The sequence below is a fragment of the Pseudorca crassidens genome, chromosome 18 (genome assembly GCF_039906515.1).
Source record: "Pseudorca crassidens isolate mPseCra1 chromosome 18, mPseCra1.hap1, whole genome shotgun sequence".
NCBI classification, from domain to species: Eukaryota; Metazoa; Chordata; class Mammalia; order Artiodactyla; family Delphinidae; genus Pseudorca; species Pseudorca crassidens.
The window spans coordinates 74,600,444-74,624,826 of NC_090313.1; the positions used below are offsets into that span (position 1 = coordinate 74,600,444).

General features: G+C 43.0%; 1 protein-coding gene across 1 annotated transcript in view; it reads left to right on the top strand.

Moving 5' to 3' along the window:
* Positions 1-24,383, top strand: part of FLT1 (fms related receptor tyrosine kinase 1) — a 172,824-nt gene that overhangs the window by 101,365 nt on the left and 47,076 nt on the right. The window contains exons 14-15 of the mRNA XM_067713588.1: positions 341-487; positions 20,608-20,739. Of these exons, the coding sequence (XP_067569689.1) occupies positions 341-487; positions 20,608-20,739 (279 nt within the window). The remainder of the gene's footprint in view (positions 1-340; positions 488-20,607; positions 20,740-24,383) is intronic.

The window sequence follows — 24,383 nt, forward strand, 5'->3', positions numbered from 1 at the left end:
CCTAAAATATCATGCAAAATCCTTAGGTTTTAGAAAAAGCTTCTCTCAAAGAAAGGAAGGAAACTAGTTGGCCAGGCAAAAACCTTGATATTGAAATCTAAAAATACAGAGTTGAGTTCTTGATTTTCCTGTGTTCTAACAGATTTCAATTTATCGTAGTAACCTAATAAGGAGGAAGCAGTAGGCTAACCATAGAGGAGAAATTGAGGGAATAAAATATGGATGAAAACTTATAGTTGAGTTTTGCTGTTTTCCTCTCTACTTTTAAAATGTTGATATGCATATATAATAAAAGAATAAGATTGACGAGTAATAACAATTCCCTTTCTTTATTCACTAGATCAGGAAGCACCCTACCTCCTACGAAACCTCAGTGATCACACAGTGGCTATCAGCAGTTCTATGACTTTAGATTGTCACGCTAACGGTGTCCCAGAGCCTCAGATAACCTGGTTTAAAAACAACCACAAAATACAACAAGAACCTGGTAAGAGATTTTTTTTTCCCTCGTGTTTACTCTTTCTTCTCACCCTCTTCTTCCGTTAAAATTCCTATCACCTCCTTTCAGGATGTCTGCAACTACTTGCTGATAGACCTGCAAAAATGAATTGGGTCCTGGTTCATGCTTATATCACTTCCAGTGAGGGATACTGGAGTCAGTTCTTATTACAGACCATATTCCTACCCCTACAGAAAGATCCTTCCAGAATCTGCTTTAAATCGTGCGTTCAGGGAATTCCCTGGCGGTCCAGTGGTTAGGACTGCCGGGGCCTGGGTTCGATCCCTCATTGGGGAACTAAGATCCTGCAAGTCATGTGGCAAAAAAAAAAAAAAAATCCTGCATTCAGAGAGAAATGGTAAGAGCCCCTCAGAAAATGTTTCAGTTCATCTTGACAGCAGTGAAGAGTGAGGCGTTAGTTCCTCGATTTGAGGTATAGCAGAGTTTTGAACGCCTGGCACAGATGAAGTTCAGAGTAGATTTATAGTCTCCTTAGTTCACTTTATAACAATTTCAATGATTCGGTAAAAAGAAGAATATTTTAAATTACATTTTATAATACTGGTAAAAAAATAATCTAAATTAATGGTCATGTTGATTGTCTTTCAACAAAAAAATATATTTAATACCAGCTACACTTAAATCCGCAAGTATAAACACTATTGTGTGCCTCATGGCTCCATGGTTAAATAAGAGTAAAATGAACTTAGTTATAATTTTGATTAGTAATTACATTTCTATTAAAGATAAACTTGCCATTTATTTGCAACATCCCGACAACCTAAATCAAATAACCAGTAATACGGAGTCATCCTCCAATGCGAATCCTCAAAATGAAATCTCCATTTGAGTTTGATGCACAGAGAAAGGTTGTGGTAGAGCATCTCCAATTTTAACATATCCACAAATATCTTAGAAAGGCCTTACACTAAGCAGGTCCCAAACTGATCACATCACATGATTTTCCTCCTCTGGTACAGACAGCGTGTATCCATCATCCACAGCAGAGGTGGTCTCTCTCCTTCCCCCTTTTCCTCTAATCCATCAGGCTGAGCAGGTTGTACCTATGAAATGTGAACTGTGTCTCAAATCCATCCTTTCCTCTGCTTTCTTCTTGTCAGTCTCCTGGTTCAGGTGCTCACTGTCTATGTCCTGGACATCTGCAGGAGTCTCCCCACTGGCCTCCCTACCTCTCTTTTCTCTCTTTGCATCTGTCTTCCACACAACTAAAACGGTGCATCCCTGTTCCAAGTCTTCCACTGGCTCTCCATCACAGGACCCAGTTCAAGCATCTGACAGAGAAGGCCTTCAACAACGGGCCCTGCCTACTTCTTACAGCGAATGCTCCCCCGCCTTGAACTTTATTTACATTCTAACAATTGCCAAACTCTTGTAGATCGCGGCACACGTCATGCTGCTTCAGCCCCTATGCTTTTTTTGTTCCTGTGTCCCCTCTGCCTGGAGTACCTTCCCTTCATGGAATGCCGGCCCATCCCTTAAGACACTGGGTGTTTTCCCTCCTGAAAGCCTTACTCAACCCCTGCAAAGAGGAGGCAGGTCCTCCGCGAGTCTTTATTATCTAGGCGTATTTCTGTTCTCTCTTACTGAGTTGTTTTATAGTCACCGGTTCGTGCGAGTCTATTATCTATGCATGTTGCTACTGTCTTCCTGTATTGTATCATGAGTTCATGTGTGTGCTCTCTTCCTCTGTGTTTATCATCATATCACGGCCTCATCCTGAGTACAGTGTATCTTCATGTTATTTGTATCTTGTCCTTTTGTCCTCAAAACCTGTCATAGTGCTTGGCAACGAATCAATGTTTCGTGAATGAATGAACGGTTTTCAGAAAATCTTATCCTTAGCAAGTTCACTTGGTAGCACAAATGCCTAGACTTTGGGGGAGGAGAGAGGCTGCACCATAGAATTTTTAAAGCTAAAGGGACCTTTGGAATATCTTTAGTTCCATTTGAAGAGTAGAAAATGGAGGTGCAAAGAGGTAAAGTGATTTGCCCAAGATGACACACTATTAAGAAAGGTAGTTGCGGGCTTCCCTGGTGGCGCAGTGGTTGAGAGTCCACCTGCCGTTGCAGGGGACGCGGGTTTGTGCCCCGGTCCGGGAAGATCCCACATGGCGTGGAGCGGCTGGGCCCGTGAGCCATGGCCGCTGAGCCTGCGCGTCCGGAGCCTGTGCTCCGCAGCGGGAGAGGCCACAGCAGTGAGAGGCCCGCGTACCGCCAAAATAAATAAATAAAAAAGGAAAAGAAAGGTAGTTTCATAGAAAATTCAGCCCTTGAAGTATTCTAGCAAAATAAAAGGATGAATGAATATGTGAATAAATACTAGCTTGGGAAGCAATGTCTGTAATATGCTCCCCTTAGAGATTCAGAGTTCACATTAGTATATTAAAGACCCAAAGAAGTCCTGTACTGAAAAAATCAGGTGAACTGTGCTTTTAAGTTCTGTCTTCCCCAAACTGACTTGATCACAAAATATAATTTGTGAAATGTCGTAAAATGTTGGATGGTTCTTTGAAAATAGTAAATTTGACTTAAATTCAGTTTTTGTCCTTTGGATATGGATTCAAGAATTAGAGCTGAACCAATTTGAAAGCTCATGACTGTTCTGGGATTAGAGGGAGAGACCAGGGAGTTACTATAAATGGAAAAATATTATGAGGTGTTGGGCGGGTTTGCATCCTAGCATTGTCCTCATGGGTCAGAGAATTTGGGCGACTCACTTATCCTTACCCTCTGAGCCTGTATTTCCTTATTTATAAAACTGAGATAATACTGACCACAGAGGAATGTGGTATGGTTGCAATGAGTTAATATAACTGAGCTGACCCATAGACATGGTTTAGTAAATACTGTCTTCCCACCCACCTCCTCATCTGTATAGAAATTGGCCCACGAATTGTCAGAATCTGTTGGAAGGTATCAGAGGGTTAATTGATAAGTCAGCTCAAATGTCAGACTCTAACTCTAACAAAGATGTCCTCCTCACAGCTTTCTTTGATCTTCTGAGGGCCAAAAGAAGAACATCTAAAAAGAGTTTTGTATAAATTCTTATATAAAACCTTCCCTAAATATCATTCTAATATGCTATTATTAGCATTTATTGAGTTCCGCTATACTAAACTGTCAATTTTCTCTCTCTCTGTTCCCTTTATTCACTCTTTAAAACTACTATAGTTTTTTTGGAAAGGAATTTCTTAATTTTCTGGAGATAATCTCTTTCTTACATGCATTTATATGGTATTTGTAAAGTTTCATATGTAAGACTCCCATTTGAGGGGGCAGATTCAGCAGCCAATGCAACACCCTGTATGACTGTGACCCTTTTGTCCGTGTGTGTAGATATCTTCAAAAATATCACTTCTTTTAACAAATCTCTAAGTGAAGATTACAGATAACCAAAGTGATCATCCTTAATTAACTCACTGGTTGTTCCAAAGCTGATATAGAAAAACATCAAGATCACAGGCTGAAAAAGACTGAAAACTAGCTCATTATATCCTAAGCCTTTGGAAAGCTCAACTGAGTTTTTAAAACCTGAGAATAAACTGTGCATCCTTTGGAGACTGGAGATGCATCTTTTTTTTTTTTTAATTTGCGGTACGCTGGCGTCTCACTGTTGTGGCCCCTCCCGTTGCGGAGCACAGGCGCTGGACGCGCAGGCTCAGCGGCCATGGCTCACGGGCCCAGCCGCTCCGCGGCATGTGGGATCTTCCCAGACTGGGGCACGAACCCGCGTCCCCTGCATCGGCAGGCGGACTCTCCACCACTGCGCCACCAGGGAAGCCCGAGATGCATCTTTTTGTATGAAGCCTGGCAACTCAAAAAGAACCTATATACTGAGAGTATTTTGGTGACCTTGGATCATTGATAGGATCTGGCCCATTATCATTGTTCTTGGTAAATGACAACTTACTCGATTCCAAAGAAAACAGAGAAGAGAGTTAATGCTCTGGACAAGTGGCGATCAAACACCTGCCGAGAGAATTTAGGGGAGGGGAAATTCTTCTCTCCCTTCTCATTTCCTTTCAGGAAGACCTTTCCGTGGGGGCAGAGCCATTCTAGAGAAGAAATGCAATTTCTAGAAAGTTCTATGAAAGCCAAGTAGTAAGTTCTTGGGACAAGGGACATCAAGCAGGGACAGAAGAGGTCCTAAGCACGCAGCCCAGGGAAGCATGTGCTCAGGGGGGGCAGAAGTCCCCTCCCCAGGGCACCCACGGGCAGACTCCCTACTGCCAGCCTCACAACCCAGCACACCTGCAGGCTTCCCAGGGCCTCGACTGCATGGCCCAACCCTGCTAACTGCCATCTACCCCCATGACTTCCGCCACAGCCTGCACTGGCTCGTTTTCTCCCCCAGCCTCTGGCCAGAGGAGCCTCCTTTCACATCCCAGAGCACATAATCCTTCCTTCTCTCTGATGTTCGCTTTTTTTTTTTTTTTTTTTTTTTTACAATCTGTGTCACGTCGTAGAGCACATCACTTAGCTGTTCTCTGGTTTGACGTGTGCCCGTTAAAACCTTTGACGATAGATATACTATCTTCATAGGTTTTCTTTATAGAAAATAATAATAAAAATGTACTGAGCACTCACCAGGTACCCAGGAACTGTTAGGAGTTTTACAAATGTCTCGTTTATTGATACTTTCCACGACTGTCATCTGAGGTAGGTACTGTTATCAGCTGCACTTCCGGGTCTCTTTTGACTTTGCACACTCTTGTTAGGTGGCCGGTACTATTCTAAGCTCTTTACTAATGTTAGTTTGTTTACTCCTCCTAACAGTTCTATGAGGTTTGCTAAATTATCGTGCCTGTTTGACAGGCTATGGGATGAGGAAGCAGAAACATAAGGGAAATGAGTGGCTCCAGGTCGTAGGGTTAGTGGGTAGCAGACCAAGGTTTAAACCAGAAGAGCAACTCTGAACGCAGAGCACGTGGAGCTAAACGCTAGTTCCCATCACTCAGAAGAGAACAGACACTAGTTTTAAATGACCTCGTGGGCATTAACAAGCATTTAAAGCAATGAATATTTTCTCATTTCCAACCCTTAAAGATTAAGCTATAAAAACTGTAGTTTATTTTTAAAATTTTATTTTTAAAAATGTAAAGCATAGGGCTTCCCTGGTGGCGCAGTGGTTGAGAGTCCGCCTGCCGATGCAGGGGACACGGGTTCATGCCCCGGTCCGGGAAGATCCCACATGCCGCGGAGCGGCTAGACCCGTGAGCCGTGGCCACTGAGCCTGCGCGTCCAGAGCCTGTGCTCCGCAACGGGAGAGGCCACAACAGTGAGAGGCCCGCGTACAGTAAAAAAAAAAAAAAAAAAAAAAAAAAGTAAAGCATATTAAAATATTCAAAGCATTTTAAAGAAGTGGACATGCCATATATAAAATTAAAAATTATTCTGAACCAAAATCCAGTTAGTTTTAAAAGGTCCAGAATTCATTCCGTATCAGCCCCACAGTCTTTTATTCATTCAGGAGACATCGTTAAGGCACTATTTTGTGTCTGGTGCTGTGCAAGGCTCTGCAAATACAGCAGTGAACAAGAAAATGAAAATCTGAATAAGCAAATATCTAAGGTAATCAGGTAGTGTACGTCTTTAAGTGAACACAGCTCCTTCAGGCACCAGCCATGTGTGTCCTAACTTACTATCATCAGGACAATGGGCAGCAGAGTTAATGAGCCTAAAAATGGAATAAGGTGAATTAATAAATGGGACAGGTAGAAAATGCAGCTCCATCACAGGACTAAAAGATCTTTAATACATTAGATAATTGAAAAAATACATCCTTTGTACTTTTATTTTCCTGCTTCAACACTGAGTGTACAGTAGGTTCTCAATCATTCATTTTTAGTGGAACACATAGAATGGAAGAGAGAGAAAGAGGAAATAAGAGAAAATACTCAAAGAGTGATAAAAGGTAGGAGAACCTCCAGATTAGACCCAAGTAAAAAACTGGGATCGATTAGGAGGGACTGAAAGGGTGCAACGTGTTGAAAGAGGGAGGTGGTTTGAGACCTATTTACTTTGAAGAGACAGGTTAAAAGAGAACAGAGCCACTAAAGTGAGTATAATATAAAGGACCAGACGTGAAAGGAAAATGTGAAATGACCAGAACCAGAGAAGCACCACGAGAGCTCTAAGTTGGAGACAGATTCCATGACAGTGGCTGCTTTGAGTATGGTTGGATTCTTAGGGGTAGACAGACAGGAAAGCTCCTTGAAGAAACATTCTTTCTGTTAGGCTAACCATTTTAAGAATTTGCACCCAGACTTGGAACAATGGAATAAAGTCACCCTGGAGAACCTCTGACTCCCCGGAGTGTCTTCATAACTCCTCCAGCCACCTGCCCAAGGGACTGGCAGTTCCCCCGAAATGATCCAAAAAGTCACCTTTCTAGCTCACACTCTTCCCAGATTCTCCAGTGAGGTCCTAAAATGTTTAAAGCTGTGACGGAGCTGAGTAAGCACAGCAAGTGGGGCTGTTGGCCACTGAGTTCGTAGTGACACTGTAAGGAATCAAGATCAGTTTGCAAAGCAGAGGTGGCAGGAGCTGGGTCCAGCTTAGGTCTACACTGATGCCTGCACAAATCATCTCCCAGATGGGGGTACAGAGAAAACGGGGTTCCTGACAAAAGCCATTCAACTGCTGAAAAAAGTAAACCCTTCCTCTCTGAAAATATTTCAGAGAACAGAAGGCGATACTGACCTGAGATGTTTTTAGTAAAGCCCAGGAAACCATCATCGAAATTTCTAGAACAGCAAGACATTTTCAGAATATTTTAAGATTAAAGCAGTAGGGTTGGAACCACAAAGAATTTAGGAAGAATTAATTCCATCTCGAAAGAATTAATTCCGTCTCACTCTCAATGTTCCTTCCTAAGTGAGATCTTGGCCACTAGGACTATTTATCTAAGGATCTAAAAGGGGCATCTTTCCTGTCGTCACTGTGTCACTGACACCAAATATCTGTACCTGTAAGCGCATATTCAGATCAAGGTGACCTACTGTCCTAGTACCTGGGGGACAGAATTACACCTGAAGCGTCAAGTGGTTTTCATAGATCTGAGAAAGATCCTGAGGAAGAGCAGAGGAGAAAGATCAATGAGGATGTTGATGCCCCGGGATGATAAACTGACCGTCACTTTCAGGCTATTTTTGCATGATTTCCTAGAGTAATAAAATTCAGAAATGTCAATTAACCTTTTGCAAAACTTGAATAGTAATTGCCTTTTCTTTCTCATGAAAGGTACCCTTATGGTGCAAAATGGATTAAGAAACATTGCAGGAAAGAAATGTGTATAAACATCCCAGGTACACACAGGGCAGCACAGGGGGAGCTGAGTGGGCTGCTCTGTTTATCATTCCCATCATGCACGGAGGCAGTGTGCTCACGTGATCGGCTCATCAGCCAATCACGTCATCCCTTCCTCTTCCCTCTGTGTCTTTAAGGTAAGGGGTTCTAGGTACCCAGACCAAGAAGGGCCAAGCTTCACTAGTAGATACCCCGGTAGCTCTTCATCCAAAACTCTTCTGCCAGAATATCTCAAGGTTTAGTTGTATCTGAGAGAGCAACGTAAGCGTGAAGGACACCCCGAACATAGCATAGAACCAAGGCTCAGCTCTTTCGTAAGGATAAACTTCCATTTAGAAGTTGAGGGGAAAGGAGTGGAATTAAGGGGGGATCGGAGCTGGGGTAATAGCAGGGAAGACAGTTCGTTGGTTGGCACTGCCAGAGTTCAGAGCTACTAGCCCAACCCAGACAAGAGGACCCCCGACCCTAACCGCAGCTCTAACCTGCTGAAAGACTGGAGAATTGCTTCCTGCGATTACTTGCTAATGCTTGGCTGGTTTGGTGGGACTGACGCATGTAGGGCAGCGGAGCTGTAGGGTTTACATCCAGAAAAGTAACCCGTGAGTAGAGGCCCGTTTTGTACTGGAAATCAGTAGAAGTTATTTATGGAGACTCAATCCTGACACCCCCAAATCTCTCTCTTGATCGTCAAGTTCCGCCGTATTTAGGTCTTACATGTACATACATAGCATCGTATCACATCCTAATGCTTTGCCCGAAGAAAACTACTTGGATGCCTTTTCCAGCCTATTATGCTCATCCCCATTCAGCCCAGAAAAGCCTCCCGAAAGCTGTCAGCCACAGCAGGACCCAGCTGAGGGATCACACATAAGCCGGCACAGACTCGTTCATATAAACAAGGTCCCCGGCAAGTCGTTTACGTTTGGTTGGGTGCCTTTTTAGAAGCCCTCTTGAATGTTCAAATGAAAAATTTAGAACATAAGAAATGGGAGAGAACTTGTACATGTGGGCATCACTTTAGAAAAATCCTCTCCCTTTTTAAAAAAAATTTTGGCAAAATACGCCTAAAATTTACCATTTTACCCATTAAAAGTGCACAATTCAGTGACAGTCAGTATTTTAACAATGTTCTGCAACCATCACCAGTATCTAGTTTCAGAACTTTTGCATCACCTCAAACGGAAACCTCATACCCCTTAAGGCTCTTCCCTTCTGACTGTGAATTAACCTCCTTTTGACCTTTTCTGTGACCTCTTGTGACACATGGAACTGTACTTTGAGCATGGCCACGATCAGCAGTTTGTTTTGTCTGAAGAGCAGTCGATGTTTGAGAGACCAGTAGCAGAGAAAAAGGAAGGGAGATGCAAGAAAAAGAAGAGAGAAATAAAGATGGATGGGGATGGGGGAGGGGGAGGGCAGACTCCCCCAGGAGTCTTCCCAGAGACCAGCAGGGGCTGTGCCCTGTCCAAAGTCACTAACTCCAAAACTAAGAGCCGTGGTCTGGGCTCTTGGAGTGGAAGCGGGTCTCCATCCCCAATCCACAATTTCCTGCTTACACTGAAGCCTGGGTGACTAAAGAAAGAAAACTCAGACACTACCTGGATACGTTTTCTCGTCCATCTCTTGGCAAAATAATGAGATGAGGTTTTTCTATCTCACAAGTTCAGCATTTGCATGGAAACCCCTCCTCCCCCCAAGGACAAACTTGAAACAGCTTAACCAGGATCTAAAGTGACACATAGCAACGCAGCTGGGGTCACCACTCTGCCCAGTTCAATTAAGGAAAATACGCCAACAAATACGTTCTCAGATAAGCTAATCTGTGAACTCAGCCCATCACTTGCATGACTAAATCGCTGCTGAAAAAGTTAAATCAAGTAAATTCATTCCTCCTCCACCCACATTCAATCAAAACTTGATTTTTGCATAATCTGCTACTAAGATCCCTCTCCCTCTCTCCCGCTCTCTCCCGCTCTCTCTTGCTCTCTCCCTCTCGCTCCCTCTCGCCAGTCTCCTGAAGGAATAGGTTTTGGTTTGTCCTTTTATTGCTTTAACCCACAACTGTAAATTGCTGTGAAGCGTAGATCTGCTTTTCTTCAAAAATATTTTGTCATTCTATACGTAGTCAATATTATAAAGTTTTGCGAATATATAAGTATTTGGATCCACAGAGCTTTTCAACTTTCATTCAGTGGCTCTTCGTTGATGGTAAAGAGGCCTACAATTTCATTATTAAAACTACTGTTATTTATTTTAATAAGTAATACACGAGTACATTTTCATTTTAAAAGCTCACAGAGTACCAAAATAGAATAAGCTATAAAAATTTCCCTTATGGGGAATGGACACATAACTGTTTCATGTGTATTTCATCAAAGATTTTTCCATTTTTTACCTACATATGTGTATATATGCAAATGTGGGACACAGATATATGTGAGGCAAATGATAGATGGGGTTCGTTCATTCATTCAACAGCTGTTCACTGAGAGCCAGCTTTGTGCCAGGAATATACCAGGTGCTGGAAACTAAACAGGGACCTTGAATTTCCATCCTAATGGAAAAGTACAGGTAATAAATTTAACAGACAAAACTGTAAGCCTATGGCATACAATCAGATAGTACTAATTACTGTGATGAACAAAATAAGATAATGGATTACAGTAGGGCTATATGGGAAAGCCAGCATCTCTAAGATAAGTTTGAGTTGAGCACATACTCTGTGGGGTTTTTTTTCCCTATTTATTTATTTATTTATTTGTGGTACGAGGGCCTCTCACTGTTGTGTCCTCTCCCGTTGCGGAGCACAGGCTCCGGACGTGCAGGCTCAGCGGCCATGGCTCACGGGCCCAGCCGCTCCGCGGCATGTGGGATCTTCCCCGACCGGGGCACGAACCCGTGTCCCCTGCATCGGCAGGCGGACTCCCAACCACTGCGCCACCAGGGAAGCCCACACTCCACGTTTTGTTTTATGACTTGGCTTTTATCACAATATATCCTGGAGCTCTTTCTATGGCTGTACATATTGTCTGCCTCATTTTTTTAAGCAGGCATACTCTATAACATAGTATGTGTTCCCACAATTTATTTAGCTATTCTCCTAACGATGGAAAAATACCTTCTTGACTTTAACCTCTTCTGCGGTGCCGTATTATTTCCTGCCTTAAAATGGTCATAGAAACGCTACTTCACTATTCACAGAAAGGCCACTTTAGGTGAATGGCTGTATCCTGCAGTACAAATTCATCCAACCTCATGGAAGGGGCTATGGCCAATCTGAACATACCACAAGAATTTATTGGGGCGGGGATGAGTGCATGTGTGTATATTACGTGTGTGCACACACACACACATGTGTTTATAACTTATAGACATAAATAGTGAATAGCTAAGGTTTTATAGCTAATAACCGTAGAGTTAGCACCACTTGACATGTTTTTTAAGTGCCCAAATCATCTTGAACTACTTCATTGGAACAATAGTAAAGTTCACAGTGAAAGGGCAAAAACACGCTTTTCACTTTTCAGTGTTTAGAAATACACGTGTTTTCGGCATAGTTTCAAGGTGCTCACTTCAACCACAACCCCTTCAATTCAACTGGTTTACAATTTCCTAAGAGCGTTTAGAAACTGTTCTGTTATCGTAACCCACTTTGGGAAGTTAAACTAGTAAAGCAATAGACATTATCTCAAATGAAAGAACCTTTGTTTATGGCTTTTCCCTTATTCAGTGATTGCATGGAGAGGAATATTATACAGCTTTTTCATCACTGTCCTTAATCTCATTCTTTTCTAAGAGCTTCTCTTCTTTCTCTTTTTCAAGGCTATAGAGCAAACAGCCTCACCACAGATCACATCGCCCATCACATCCCCATATGTTTTAAACATCTCACAACTCTCTTCCAACTTAGCACATTATTATAAGGCTGCTTTTCACCATGTCTCAGATTATTCCATACTTTACCAACTTTCTTTTTTCTTACATCTGTAAAGGCTTTGCCACAAGGCTTGATCTTAGAGTGAAATTCTCAATAAAGAAGGAAGAAGCTGCGTTGTGACCATTTGAAAACATAGGACTCATTCCTCTTTTTAGTGCTATTTGATGAGCCCATCATTCTTCACTTCCGAATTTTGTCAGCCTTTTAAATTTACTAAGCTTGGATTTCTCTTCCCCAGACATAGTTTTCCAACCTCCAAAGTTTGACTGGATATGTACTATCTCCTTTGTGTTGTTTGCGGGAAATCAATCAGACATCCTATCGCTAGTTTTCTTGGGTCACCTTTAACCATCCTGAATCTATATTTTTGCTCTTCGGATCCTTAATTCAGATTCAGCTCTCAGCTACTGAATTCCTTTAAGAACTGCCAATCTAAAGGTATGATTACTTACTGTGTACCTAGAACTGTATACATCATCATCATAGCTACCATTTATTGAAAACTTATCATATGCCAACTTCAAAACATTTATCATTTAGTTGGTGAGCCAAGACTATCGTAACAAAAATTACTTTTTTTTTCCTAAACGTAACACTCATTCCCTACCATGAGCCAGACATTTTGGTATATTCTAAAGAAAAGGGAAATGAGGAAAACTTAAGTCCTTACCTTTGAAAAACTTACACATAATAGGTACAAAGTCGATTCAAAAATATGCAACATGAAGGGCATAAAATTCCATCAGATACAAATTAGCACCTCTCACTGAGGTAATCAAGGGAGGCTTCAGGGAGGAAATGTCATTTGAGTTGGACTTTGATGGGTGAAGAAGAGTTTTGATCATGATAAATTGTAAGTTTCCATAGGAATTGTCATGATTTTTGTGGTTGGAAATTATTTAGGTGATCCTTCTGGAAGGAAGCAGGCCTACAATTAAATTACCTCAGCAACACAAAGCAGAGCGTCACGTTTATGAGTTCTACTTGTTCTAATAACTGACACCCAAAGGGGAAAGATGAAATTCAGATAAAGTGACTCTTCAAAGAACCCAATACGATATGGGGATATACGTATATGTATAGCTGATTCACTTTGTTATACAGCAGAAACTAACACACCATTGTAAAGCAATTATACTCCAATAAAGATGTTTAAAAAAAAAGAACCCAATGCCATTCTGCATAATAACAAAAATTACAACGTTATCAAGGAATAAATATAACTGAAGAACAACATATTTAAACAGAAAATCCTAAAGCTATCCAATGACATAAAAGATGACCTAAGTAATGCAAAGATATTTGGTATTCTTAGATGGGAATATTTATTATCAAGTTGAACCATGTTTGAGCCATTTTATAGGTCAAAATACTGACAATTTCATGTTTCGACCTAAAAATAAATAGGACAATTTCCCCCAAATTATTACATAAATTCAGTGGAATTCCCATCAACATTCCAACAGTGCTTTTTACAGAATTTGACAAGCTAAACCTGAAATCCATATTGAAGTGTAAAGGTCCAAGACACTTTTGAAAAAGGGATCAATCATCTCATACCAAATATCAGGATGTGTTATCAAGCAATCATAACTTAAGTTAATCATGGTTTAACTCATGTGGGACAGATAAATAGGTCATTGTGAACAAATAGCGAGCCTAAAAACAGAACCACAAATATATGGACCCTGAGTATCTGACAGAGCTGCCACCAAAACTCAGTGGGAGAAGAACAGATTATTCCATAAGTGAAGCTGGCATAATTGGCTATTTATACAGTAAAAGTTAGATTCTTTTTTTTTTTTTTGTGGTATGCGGGCCCGTCACTGTTGTGGCCTATCCCATTGCGGAGCACAGGCTCCGGACGCGCAGGCTCAGCGGCCATGGCTCACGGGCCCAGCCGCTCCGCGGCATGTGGGATCCTCGCGGACCGGGGCACAAACCTGTGTCCCTTGCATCGGCAGGCGGACTCTCAACCACTGCGCCACCAGGGAAGCCCTAAAAGTTAGATTCTTACCTCACACGATAAACATACCCTTCTCCAAAAGAAAATCTAGATGTATTAAACACCTAAGTGAGAAAAGGCAAAATTCTTTCATCAGATTTTTTGGGGAAGAAAGTATATAAGGGGAATGAATAGTTTATGATATCAGAATAGGAAATATTTCTTTAACAAGTAACAAAAAGCACAAAGGATAATAGAAAGATTGATAAATTTGACTGCATTAAGATTCTAAAATCTTTTGTATTAAAAATTCACCATAGGGGCTTCCCTGGTGGCGCAGTGGTTGAGAGTCCGCCTGCCGATGCAGGGGACGCGGGTTCGTGCCCCGGTCCGGGAAGATCCCACATGCCGCGGAGCGGCTGGGCCCGTGAGCCATGGCCACTGGGCCTGCGCGTCCGGAGCCTGTGCTCCGCAACGGGAGAGGCCACAACAGTGAGAGGCCCGCGTACAGAAAAAAAAAAAAAAAAAAAATCACCATAAACAAAGTTTCAAAGACGGTTCATAAATGGGGAAGACTTGTAACATATTTAACAAGGGCTCAGGATCCAAAACATATAAAGAACCCTAAAATCATTGAGAACAAAACAAATAGGCTAATAGGAAAATGTGCAAAGGACACAGAACAGGCAATTCACAGGAAAAGAAGCCTGAATGGCCAACCAAAATGGAAAAAGATGTTCCACCTACTAGTAATCAGGGATGTCACTTCACACCCAAAATTTTGCCATCAGTTAAAACACCTGATAACACCAAATACTGGTGAGTAATGGGAAAGGGGAGCCCTTACTCATTGCTGGTTAAAGTGTAAATTGGTATATTTTGGAAGACAATTTTGTAATACTTGGTAGAGTTCAAAATGGGTATATCCTATAACCCAGTACAAGGAGATATTGCATAACAAGGTACACAGAGCTGTATCAGATGTGCATTGTGGCCTTCTTTGTAACATCAAAAAAAAGTGGAAACTACCTAACTACCGTATAGGAGAGAAGTGGATTAAAAAAAAAATCTGTGGCTTTTTAATATAGTGGAATATTACATGTCAGTGAAGTGAACTCCATCTACATGTATCAACAAGGATAAATATTAAAACACTGTTGAATAGTGTTTTAATATTTATTTTTTAAAAAATCCAAGTTAAAAAAGGATATGTACCATGACACAATTTATTTGGAATTTTAAAACCCACAAAACAATATTATATATTCTATAGAGATACACATCCATCAATATGTAGACAAAGTACAAAAACATGAGAATGAGGTGCACCAACTTTAGGATAGTGGTAGCTTTGGAGAGAGGGAGGAGAAGGGGGAAGGTATCTATAAATTTTTGCAGCAACGTGGATGGACCTAGAGATTGTCATACTGAGTGAAGTCAGTCAGACAAACATCATATGATATCGCTTATGAGGAATCTAAAAAAAATGGTACAAATGAACTTATTTACAAAACAGTAAGAGTCACAGATGTAGAAAACAAACTTATGGTTACCAACGGGGAAAGGGGGGAGGGATAAATTGGGAGACTGGGATTGACATAGACACACTAGTATGTAGAAAATAGATAACTAATAAGAAGCTACTGTGTAGCACAGGGAACTCTACGCAATACTCTGTAATGACCTATATGGGAAAAGAATCTTCAAAAGAGTGGATATATGTATAACTGAATCATTTTGCCGTACAGCAGAAACTAACACAACACTGTAAATCAACTATACGCCAATAAAAATTTTAAAATTAAATTAACACTTCAAAAAAAAGAAGGGTCTAAAGCAAATATGGCAAAATGCTGACATCTGGCTCTCTTATTGGTGAGCCACATGGGTTATATTTTTTCTGCACTCTTAAAATCTTTGAAATTACAATGAAAAAATTCAAAACTAAAAAGAGAGCCCTCCTTAATAGGTGAGCTCCACTGGTAGACCAGAGCCTGTATCATAGTGAACAGGTTGCATCAAGGTAGCAACAGGTTAAGGCATTAAAGAAACTAGGGGACGGACTTCCCTGATGGTCCAGTAGTTAAGACTTCACCTTCCAATGCAGGGGATGTGGGTTTGATCTCTGGTCGGGGAGTTAAGATCCCACGTGCCTCCCGGCCAAAAAACCAAAACATAAAACAGAAGCGATATTGTAACAAATTCAATAAAGACTTAAAAAAAAAAAAAGAACTATGGTTGTCTCCCCAAGTTTAAGTATGGGCAGAAGATTTGATGAATGGGGAAAAATAATAAGGGGATTAACTGGCCTGTTTATGTGAGAAGGGAAATAAGTAGCGAGAGTAGAGAATGAGAGAAGCGTGACGAGGTTTCTCAGGGGTCTGATGATGACGTATCCAGGTCTGTGCCTTTGTTGCTGTGCAGAGTGAGGCCAAGTCAGAAAGAAGAGCTGTGCTTGTTGATTTTGGACACTTTCTCACCCCATCTCTCCTCCACGTGATGGGAAGAGGGAACTGAGCCAGATGATGTCAGCTCATCAGCGTCCCTGGCACCATCCTCTCACCTCTGCAATTACACATCTGTCTCCTTGGGTGAAATCCAAGTCCTCTGACTTTATTTGATCATGCACGTTAGCCTTAATTTGGGATCTGAGTGATAGAGACTTGGTTGAGGCTCAGGTCAGCTGCAGTGGAGACCACTGTGGGTAGCCAGATCGCTGCTCTTCCAAACGTTCAGTGCCCCGATCACCCACTCTCCAGCCACACTTTCACTTTCTGGGAGCGCCACTTACACCATATCTTGCACTTTTCAAAGCTTTCACTGAAATTATTTTTGTTGATCCTCATAGCAATACCGTGAAAGAGATAAAGCAGGGGTTTTTTGTTTGTTTTACAGATGGGGAAACCGCCCCACAGGGATTAAATGATCTAGCCAAGGTTACAGGGCAGAGCTCTCATGTTTTTTCCAGAACCATCCTGGACTCGTCTCTGTCTATTCCTGGATCCAATAAAGCACCGATTTCTGTGGCTTGTTTCTACAAAGTGTCTGTTTCCATCTCTCCCCCCTCCACTTCCTTTCCCACCATCCACACTTAGAGCCTCATCACTCCTTGCCTGAATTACCACTGCTGAGCTGGACTTCCAGATACCACTTTTTCCTCATTCCAGTCCATCCTGCATTCTCCTTCTAGACTAAACTTCCTTAAACATTGCTCTCATTAGGTCATTTCCCTCAAAAATCTTTGTGATCCTCTCTTTCCTTCTCCATTGAATGGAAACTCCTCAGCCAGGATTTCAAAGCTCTCCTTAATCTGAACTCACCTTTTCCAGTCAACTACTCAAAACAGGTGCTTTGAAAATAAAAATGGCTACGAAACACATGAAAGAATGTTCCGAAAAGATACAAATTAAGACAACCATCATTTTACTCTATCAAATCAACAAAGTTTTGTGTTTTCTATTTTTTAGATGCTACTGGGAGGAAAGTGATGAAATAGTCTCTTATCCTCTGCTGGTAGAAGCTTTGACTGGTGTTATCTTTTTGGAGGGCAGTGTGGTTATATGAATCAAGAGCTTTTGACCTAATAGATCTGTTTCTGGAAATCTCTCCTAAGGAAATAATCTGAAATTCAGAAAAATCTTTATGCGTAAAGATGTCATTGCACTATTATTTATAGTTATGAGAATTAGATATAACCTAACACCAAGCGTTAGGGTACATGCATATGATGACTATATTCAAAGCATGTAAGGACATGGGGAATAACTTATGCTATGATATTGGGGGGCTGGGGTCAGTATTTAAATTTGTATAAGCATTAGGAGAAATCTTACCAACATTTCACTACTGGACTTGTTTCCTCTCTCCCAGCACACTATTTCACACCTTCTTCTCTCGCTTCAAACCTCCAAAATCACCTCCTGCTCAGTTTCAACAGATAAGTACCTCGTTTATTAAGAAAATGTATCACCAAACTGTCCAGTCTATGTCCCTTTACGCTCTGCCATTCTTCCTGTTAGACTCCTATCCAAGGCCAGTTCAGCCACTGAGTTCCATCCCCTCTCACTTCTTAAGAATCCACTCCTGGTACTGTTCCTTCTGTTCGTTCTCTCTCTCTCTCTCTCTCTCTCCCCCCCACCTCAGATTATTCCTATCAGCACGTAAACATGCTGTAAAGTTTCACATTTCTAAAACGAATTCATTCCTTGACCTCGTGCTCGTCTCCAGCTACCCTCCTGACAGTAACCCCCTAACCACCTCTCCTCCATCACCTCCTGTCTCTAAGTGACAGTCATCATGCTTCTGTTCCCAGATGTCACTGAAACGGCTCATTGCCAAACACAGTGGTCTGTGATCTCCCTTCTTCGTAGTCTCACAGCTGCACCGAACGCAGCTCGTCGCTCTTCTCCATCATGAGCTCTCTCCTTGGTCCTAGGAATCACGCTCTCCTGGTTTTCTTGCAACCTCCCGGGCTACTCCTCCTCAATCCCTGCTGCTTCCTCTTTCTCTGATTTCCCGGGGCTCAGCCTTCAGGCCAGCTGTCATCTCTCTCCGGACTCACTTCCCATGAGCTTTGTTTCCATTCCCCTGGCTTTCCATGCCTCCCGAATGTTGAGTCCCTGCAGCCAGCTCTAACCCCGACCTCCTCCCTGGGCCCCCAATGAAACCTCACGAAACAGAACAGAACTCTTGATTTTTCTCCCTCAAACCTGCTCCCCACCCCAGGAAAGGTACCACCACCCTCCCAGCTGTTCAAACTATCAACCCTGAAGCCAGACTCTTATTTCTCTTTTTCATGTACCACATGCTAACCCGTAAGCAAACCTTCAAAAACTTCCCCAGCGCCACCAATCCCTACCACTTCCAACAAACACAGTCACCCCTGGACAAAGCCACTGTATCTTTCCCTAAACAAGCTCCTTCCTGCCCCACGGGCTTTATATTTTTACTCCCTGTGCCTAGAATGCCCTTTTCCAGGTCCTCACCTGCTCACCCCTGCCCACCTCCCGGGTCTCTGCTCAAAACATCACATGCTCAGAGCCTCCTCAGAACACCCCATCTAAGGTAGCTTCTTCACCTTCCTTAACGTGTGACCTCCTTAAGCAGGTCTATTTCCCTCACAAACGTTATGGCTACTTGAAGTGACATTCTTTACTGGTACTTCTCCCAAACTCTAATTTAAGCCCTTTGCAGCCAAGGACTCATTTGCCTTGCTATTACCGTATCTCCAGCATCTAGACTAGTGTCCAGTACACGGTGGCCCTCAAAAATAGTCATTATGTCAATGAACAAGCTGTGTAAAAAAGGCCACTTTAAAAAGACTAAAGGAGAACTGACCGGGGGTGAGATTGTAGGTTTGTTTGTCTTTTCAGATTTTCTTTATGCTCTCCAGTATTTCTCAAGTTTTCTATATCAGATACAGTTTTCATAATCAGGAGAATACAAACTATTTCAACGAACAAAATACAGCCTCTGGTCTGGTCGGGTTCAATTTATCCCGGAACAAGCACTTGGTGCGTGTTCATTTCAGGGTCTTGCCTTTTCTCAGTGGCCCCCCTTCTCCCATCACCTCTGATAACCTGACCTCAACTCAAGGCCCATATACTCCATGACGCCTTCCCTGAGTGGCCTATTCTTATTGAGCTCCTCCCCGGCCACACTTTACATTTGATTGGGTCTGCTGTGCTACATGTATGTATTCTCACGCATCAAACATTTTCTGTTTGCTGGTGTGTGTGTGTGTGTGTCGAGGGGTGGGGAGGGAGAGAGAGAGAGACAGAGAGACAGAGAGACAGAGAGAGAGAGAGAGGGAGGAAGGGAGGAAGGGAGGAAGGGAGGGAGAGGGTGTGGGGAGGGAGAGAGAGAGAGAGAGAGAGAGAGTGGGAGAGGGTGGGGGGAGAGACAGAGAGAGAGAGAGACAGAGAGAGAGAGAGAGAGAGAGAGAGAGAGAGAGAGAGAGAGAGAGAGAGAATGTATGTATGTATGTATGTATGTATGTATGTTGTGTTTGGTATGAGTTGATTTTCCCTCCTCGACAGACACGGTGTCTTAGCCTCCCCTCCCTACCCCCCCAAGTCTCTGCCACAGGCTAAAGTACAGTCAGTGCTCAAATACAAGGGGCAGTACTTGCTATTGAAGCGACTGGGTCTGGAAGCTCCTTCCCTCGCACCGGCTCCACAGTAATACTTACACCTGCATTTACTGAGCACCTACTACGTGCTGGGCAGTTGCTATTCGTTTTCCCGTTGATTGAGTAGGAACTGCTTTCACTGTCATTGTAAGACTGAGGAAACTGAAACAGACAGGTGAAGTAACTGGCCTAAAGTGACAGAGCTGTGCTGGGGAGGCCTCGATTAAAGCCCAGCCCAAGCTCTTTACCACTGTGACCAACGAAATGGGATTGGCTTTGACCACTGAGCCACGAATGTGCTTTCCATCAAACTGCACGCTCTCGGTTGAGTCCCTTAACCTCCCCAAACTTCAGTGTCCACGTTTGAAAGGTGGAGACGATAACCCCTTACAGGGTGGTTGTCGAGATAGGAATGGGGTGTCGGTCGTGCCTGACACACGGCGGGCATTGAGGAAATGGTAGTTATTATTATTATTAGATATGCTACCTCCTTGATATGTGCTCTTTCAAGTTGGGGGCGGTAGCCCCATCTCATTTCTTTCTGGCCTGGGTCAGATCTGCGTCTCCCAAGTAGGGGCTCAGAGCTATAGAAGGTACTACGAAAAAGCCTGGAGGAGAGAAAACAAATACGCAGCCCTGGCCCAGGTGAACCAGAGCCTGTACTTCCTCGTCTGGAGGCATAATGATAGGAAGAGGGTTGCGTTACAGAAGTGGCTGTTTTGTTTTGTCATCCAGGCTCACTCATCTAAACATCTCTCGCTCCCCAGGAATTATTTTAGGACCAGGAAGCAGCACGCTGTTTATTGAAAGAGTCACGGAAGAGGATGAAGGTGTCTATCACTGCAAAGCCACCAACCAGAAGGGGTCCGCGGAGAGTTCGGCATACCTCACCGTGCAAGGTAAACAACTGCTCCAGAGAGCGCGAGAAGCTGCTCAGACACCTATTTCCCTGTTTGTTGAACTTTCCACCTCCCAGCGTCCCACTGCCCCTCCAGTCTGTTCCTTTCCCTGACCTCCTTTTCCCCTCCCCGTCCCGCTGGGAAGGCCTGGCTGGTCCCCCTCCCGGCGAGGCTGAAGGTGAGGACACAGGCCACCGTCGGAACACAGTCTCTGTGGGGGGACAGTAGTTCCTGGAAGACAGGAGAGCCAGCTGCTGCCAGAGCCATGACACTGACGCACAGAGAATGACCAGAGTGGCCACACCTGTGAGAAAGAACTCCAAGAAAGCAGAAGATGGGTGTAGAGAGAAAAACACCCACACACTGGAAATTATCCATTCTTTTTCCAGTTCCCACCAGTTACACGTAGGCTGGCTCTTCCCGCCGTTTTCGTAAACTGGTTTTTTAACACGAAGTAGGCTGCAAAATACTCTGAGAGAAGCAACACGTGATAAACAGACCACGTGGAAGAAAAATATTCCAAGGGCTTCCTCAGACAGTTTTGTTGAGCAGCAAAACCTAAAGGGACCTAATCCGACCGTGGACTCTGGCCATGTGGCTTCCATTTAGAACAGAGATTAGACCTCAATTTCAATTCTCCAAAGCCAGAAATCATCCCAGAAAACATAACATTTATAGCACCGTAAAGTCTTCGAATTGGCGCCTCTCAGATGTGTACACATCTATGGCTCGCTGAGGTTTTACATGAAGAGATGGAATTTCTTCAGTAGCCTGTTTGCAAATGTTCCCCAGTAGACTTCAGAATATGTAAGAATTTCTGAAGGAAATCTTGCGGCGGTTCGTGGTTACCATCATCCTCACCCCAGCACACTCGGTCCTGCACACGCTTCTCCTCCAGCCTCAGCTCTCATCCGCTCACACGCCCCAGGCCCCCCACCTGGACTAAACCGGAACACACCGCACTCCCCCTGGTCCTCTGCCCTTTACACGTCGTTTTCCCTTTGTCTGAACAGCCTTCCTTCCCAACTTGTTCTCCCCCAGACAATCCTACTCCCACCTTTTACTTTTTTATCTTTTTTCCTGAAGTACAGTTAATTTACATTGTGGTAGTTTTAAGTGTGCAGCAAAGTGATTCAGTTATACATTATACATATTCTTTTTCAGATTCTTTTCCATTATAGGTTATTACAAGATATTGAGTAGAGTTCCCTGTGCTCTACAGCAGGTCCTTGCTGTTTACCTGTTTTATATATAGTAATCCTACTCATCTTTTAAAATTCACTTTCGCTCTTGGGTCACTTTCTCTACACCTCATCTCTCGTGTCTCACCACCATGCCCCCTGAACCCCGTGCTCCCACAGCACTTGACATGGACCTTGAATACAATGCTCATCATCGCGCATTATTCTCTCTCCTGGTGCAGAGACTCGAGAAATGTTCGTTGGATTAATCTCTTTAGAAACCCACCAGTGAATGTCTGAAAAGAGAAACACATCACTATATTGTTGAGGGCATTCGAGAGAAGCCAAATTAAATTAAGTCAACCACTTATATATCTGCCCAGGACGCTGCAGGATATGGACGTGCAAGTCACGATCCCTAACCTCTCTGTGCTTTGAAAACCTAGTTGGAAGGCGATTAAGGGGAACATGAAACCGTTAGAACCAGATCAATGAACATTTTGAGCTCCTCCTGTGGGTAACACAGAAACCCTAGTTTGTATAGAACAGACTGCACAGTGCCGCTGATAAAGGCTAAAGGACTTCCTAGAGGCCAGAAACGATATGGCGAGTGACTTGACCTCTGAAGGAGGCCTTGCGGGATGTTGGATTGGCCAAGTGGATGGGGCAGGAAAGAAGACAGCGAGTTAAGTGGCAGCTCGGGACCTCCCACACTGATAGCTCCCTTGGCAATGACAGAATCTCAACAATTCTAACCATTTCCTATTGGCTGGTCCATTGAATTTTCTGAGGAATTGGTACTTTTGTTTTTAAATTTATCTTACTGAAGTATAGTTGATTTACGATGTTGTGTTAATCCTACCGTACAGCAAAGTGGTTCAGTTATACATATACATTCTTTTTCATATTCTTGTCCATTTTGCTTTCTCACAGGATATTGAATATAGTTCCCTGTGCTATGCAGTAGGACTTTGTTGATTATCCATCCTCTATATAATAGTTTGCATCTGCTGATCCCAAACGCCCAATCCCTCCCTCCCCGACCCCGAGGAATTGGTACTTTGGATTCATGATCTTTTTCCTCACGGGGCATTAATCTTCAATATCACTTAGAGAAACGGTCTAATCTGCAAGGTAGCTGCAGACACTATATATATGACTCCTTCTTTTCACCCATTATTGCCCCCAACAGCCCTGTTTTGAGTTCTTGTGTCTGCTTTTTATAGTTTTTCTGCCGTCTCCTCCTTTGCTCTCTTTTGTAACTCTTTCTCTGCTCTCAGAGTGATGGCGGTATCCAGCCTCTCTGCTGAAAAACTGTGGTTAGCTGAGAAATTACCTGATCAGCCATCATCAAGCCACACATGAAATATCTGTACCTATTTCTAAGAGAAGCATAAACAAACGAAGGCATATCCTAATACGGTAATGATAAAACAGTGCGAGGAAATGAGGATGTTTAGTCTAAAAATGAGTCCACTTGGGGAGGACAGGATTGTTTTCTTCAAATATTTAAAGAGCTTTCAGACAGAGGAGATGTTGGCCTCATTCTTTGACTCACCAGAAAAGATAACCAGAACCAAGGAAGGGAGATGGTGGTAAAATTTCAAAGAGGCAGGTTTCAGCTCCACATAAAGGTATAATTTTGAATAGGAGGAATTTCTGAAAGTTGACAGTATGTGCGTCTTGTGAATGAGATGCAGTATCTTGAACAGAAGTACTCTGGGCTCATTGAATAAAAATTTCATCCTTGGACGCTGTTCAGAACGGTTAAAGGCAGTACCTGCCTAGTGATCTCATCACTGAAATGAGACTCTTGCTTCTGGAGTCTAAATCATTTATTCTTCTCACTCTGGTGGCTGTGAATTAGGTGAATCAAGCTTTAGACTTGGGCTTCCCTGGTGGTGCAGTGGTTAAGGATCCGCCTGCCAATGCCGGGGACACGGGTTCAAGCCCTGGTCTGGGAAGATCCCACATGCCACGGAGCAACTAAGCCCGTGCGCCACAACTACTGAGCCTGCGCTCTAGAGCCCGTGCTCCACAACTACTGAGCCTGCGCTCTAGAGCCCGTGCTCCGCAACTACCGAAGCCCGCGCGCCTAGAGCCCGTGCTCCACAAGCACGGCAATGAGAAGCCCGCACACCACAACGAAGAGTAGCGCCCGCGCACCACAACTAGAGAGAGCTAGCGCGCAGCAACGAAGACCCTGCACAGACAAAAATAAATAAATAAATTTATAGAAAAAAGTGAAAAAGCTTTAGACTTGATTTCCTCATATATGCAGTATAGACCCTCCACACTGACCTATCTTGTCAGGTTGAGTTTAGGAAGTGAAACCAGGGAAATAAGTTGTGTCTGTGGCTATGTTTAACATATTTAAAGAGGTTCACAAATTAGCCAGGAAGGAAACTGTCTGCTCTTTTTATTTCCTTTGAAAAAGGATTCTTATACTCATAGATAAAACAA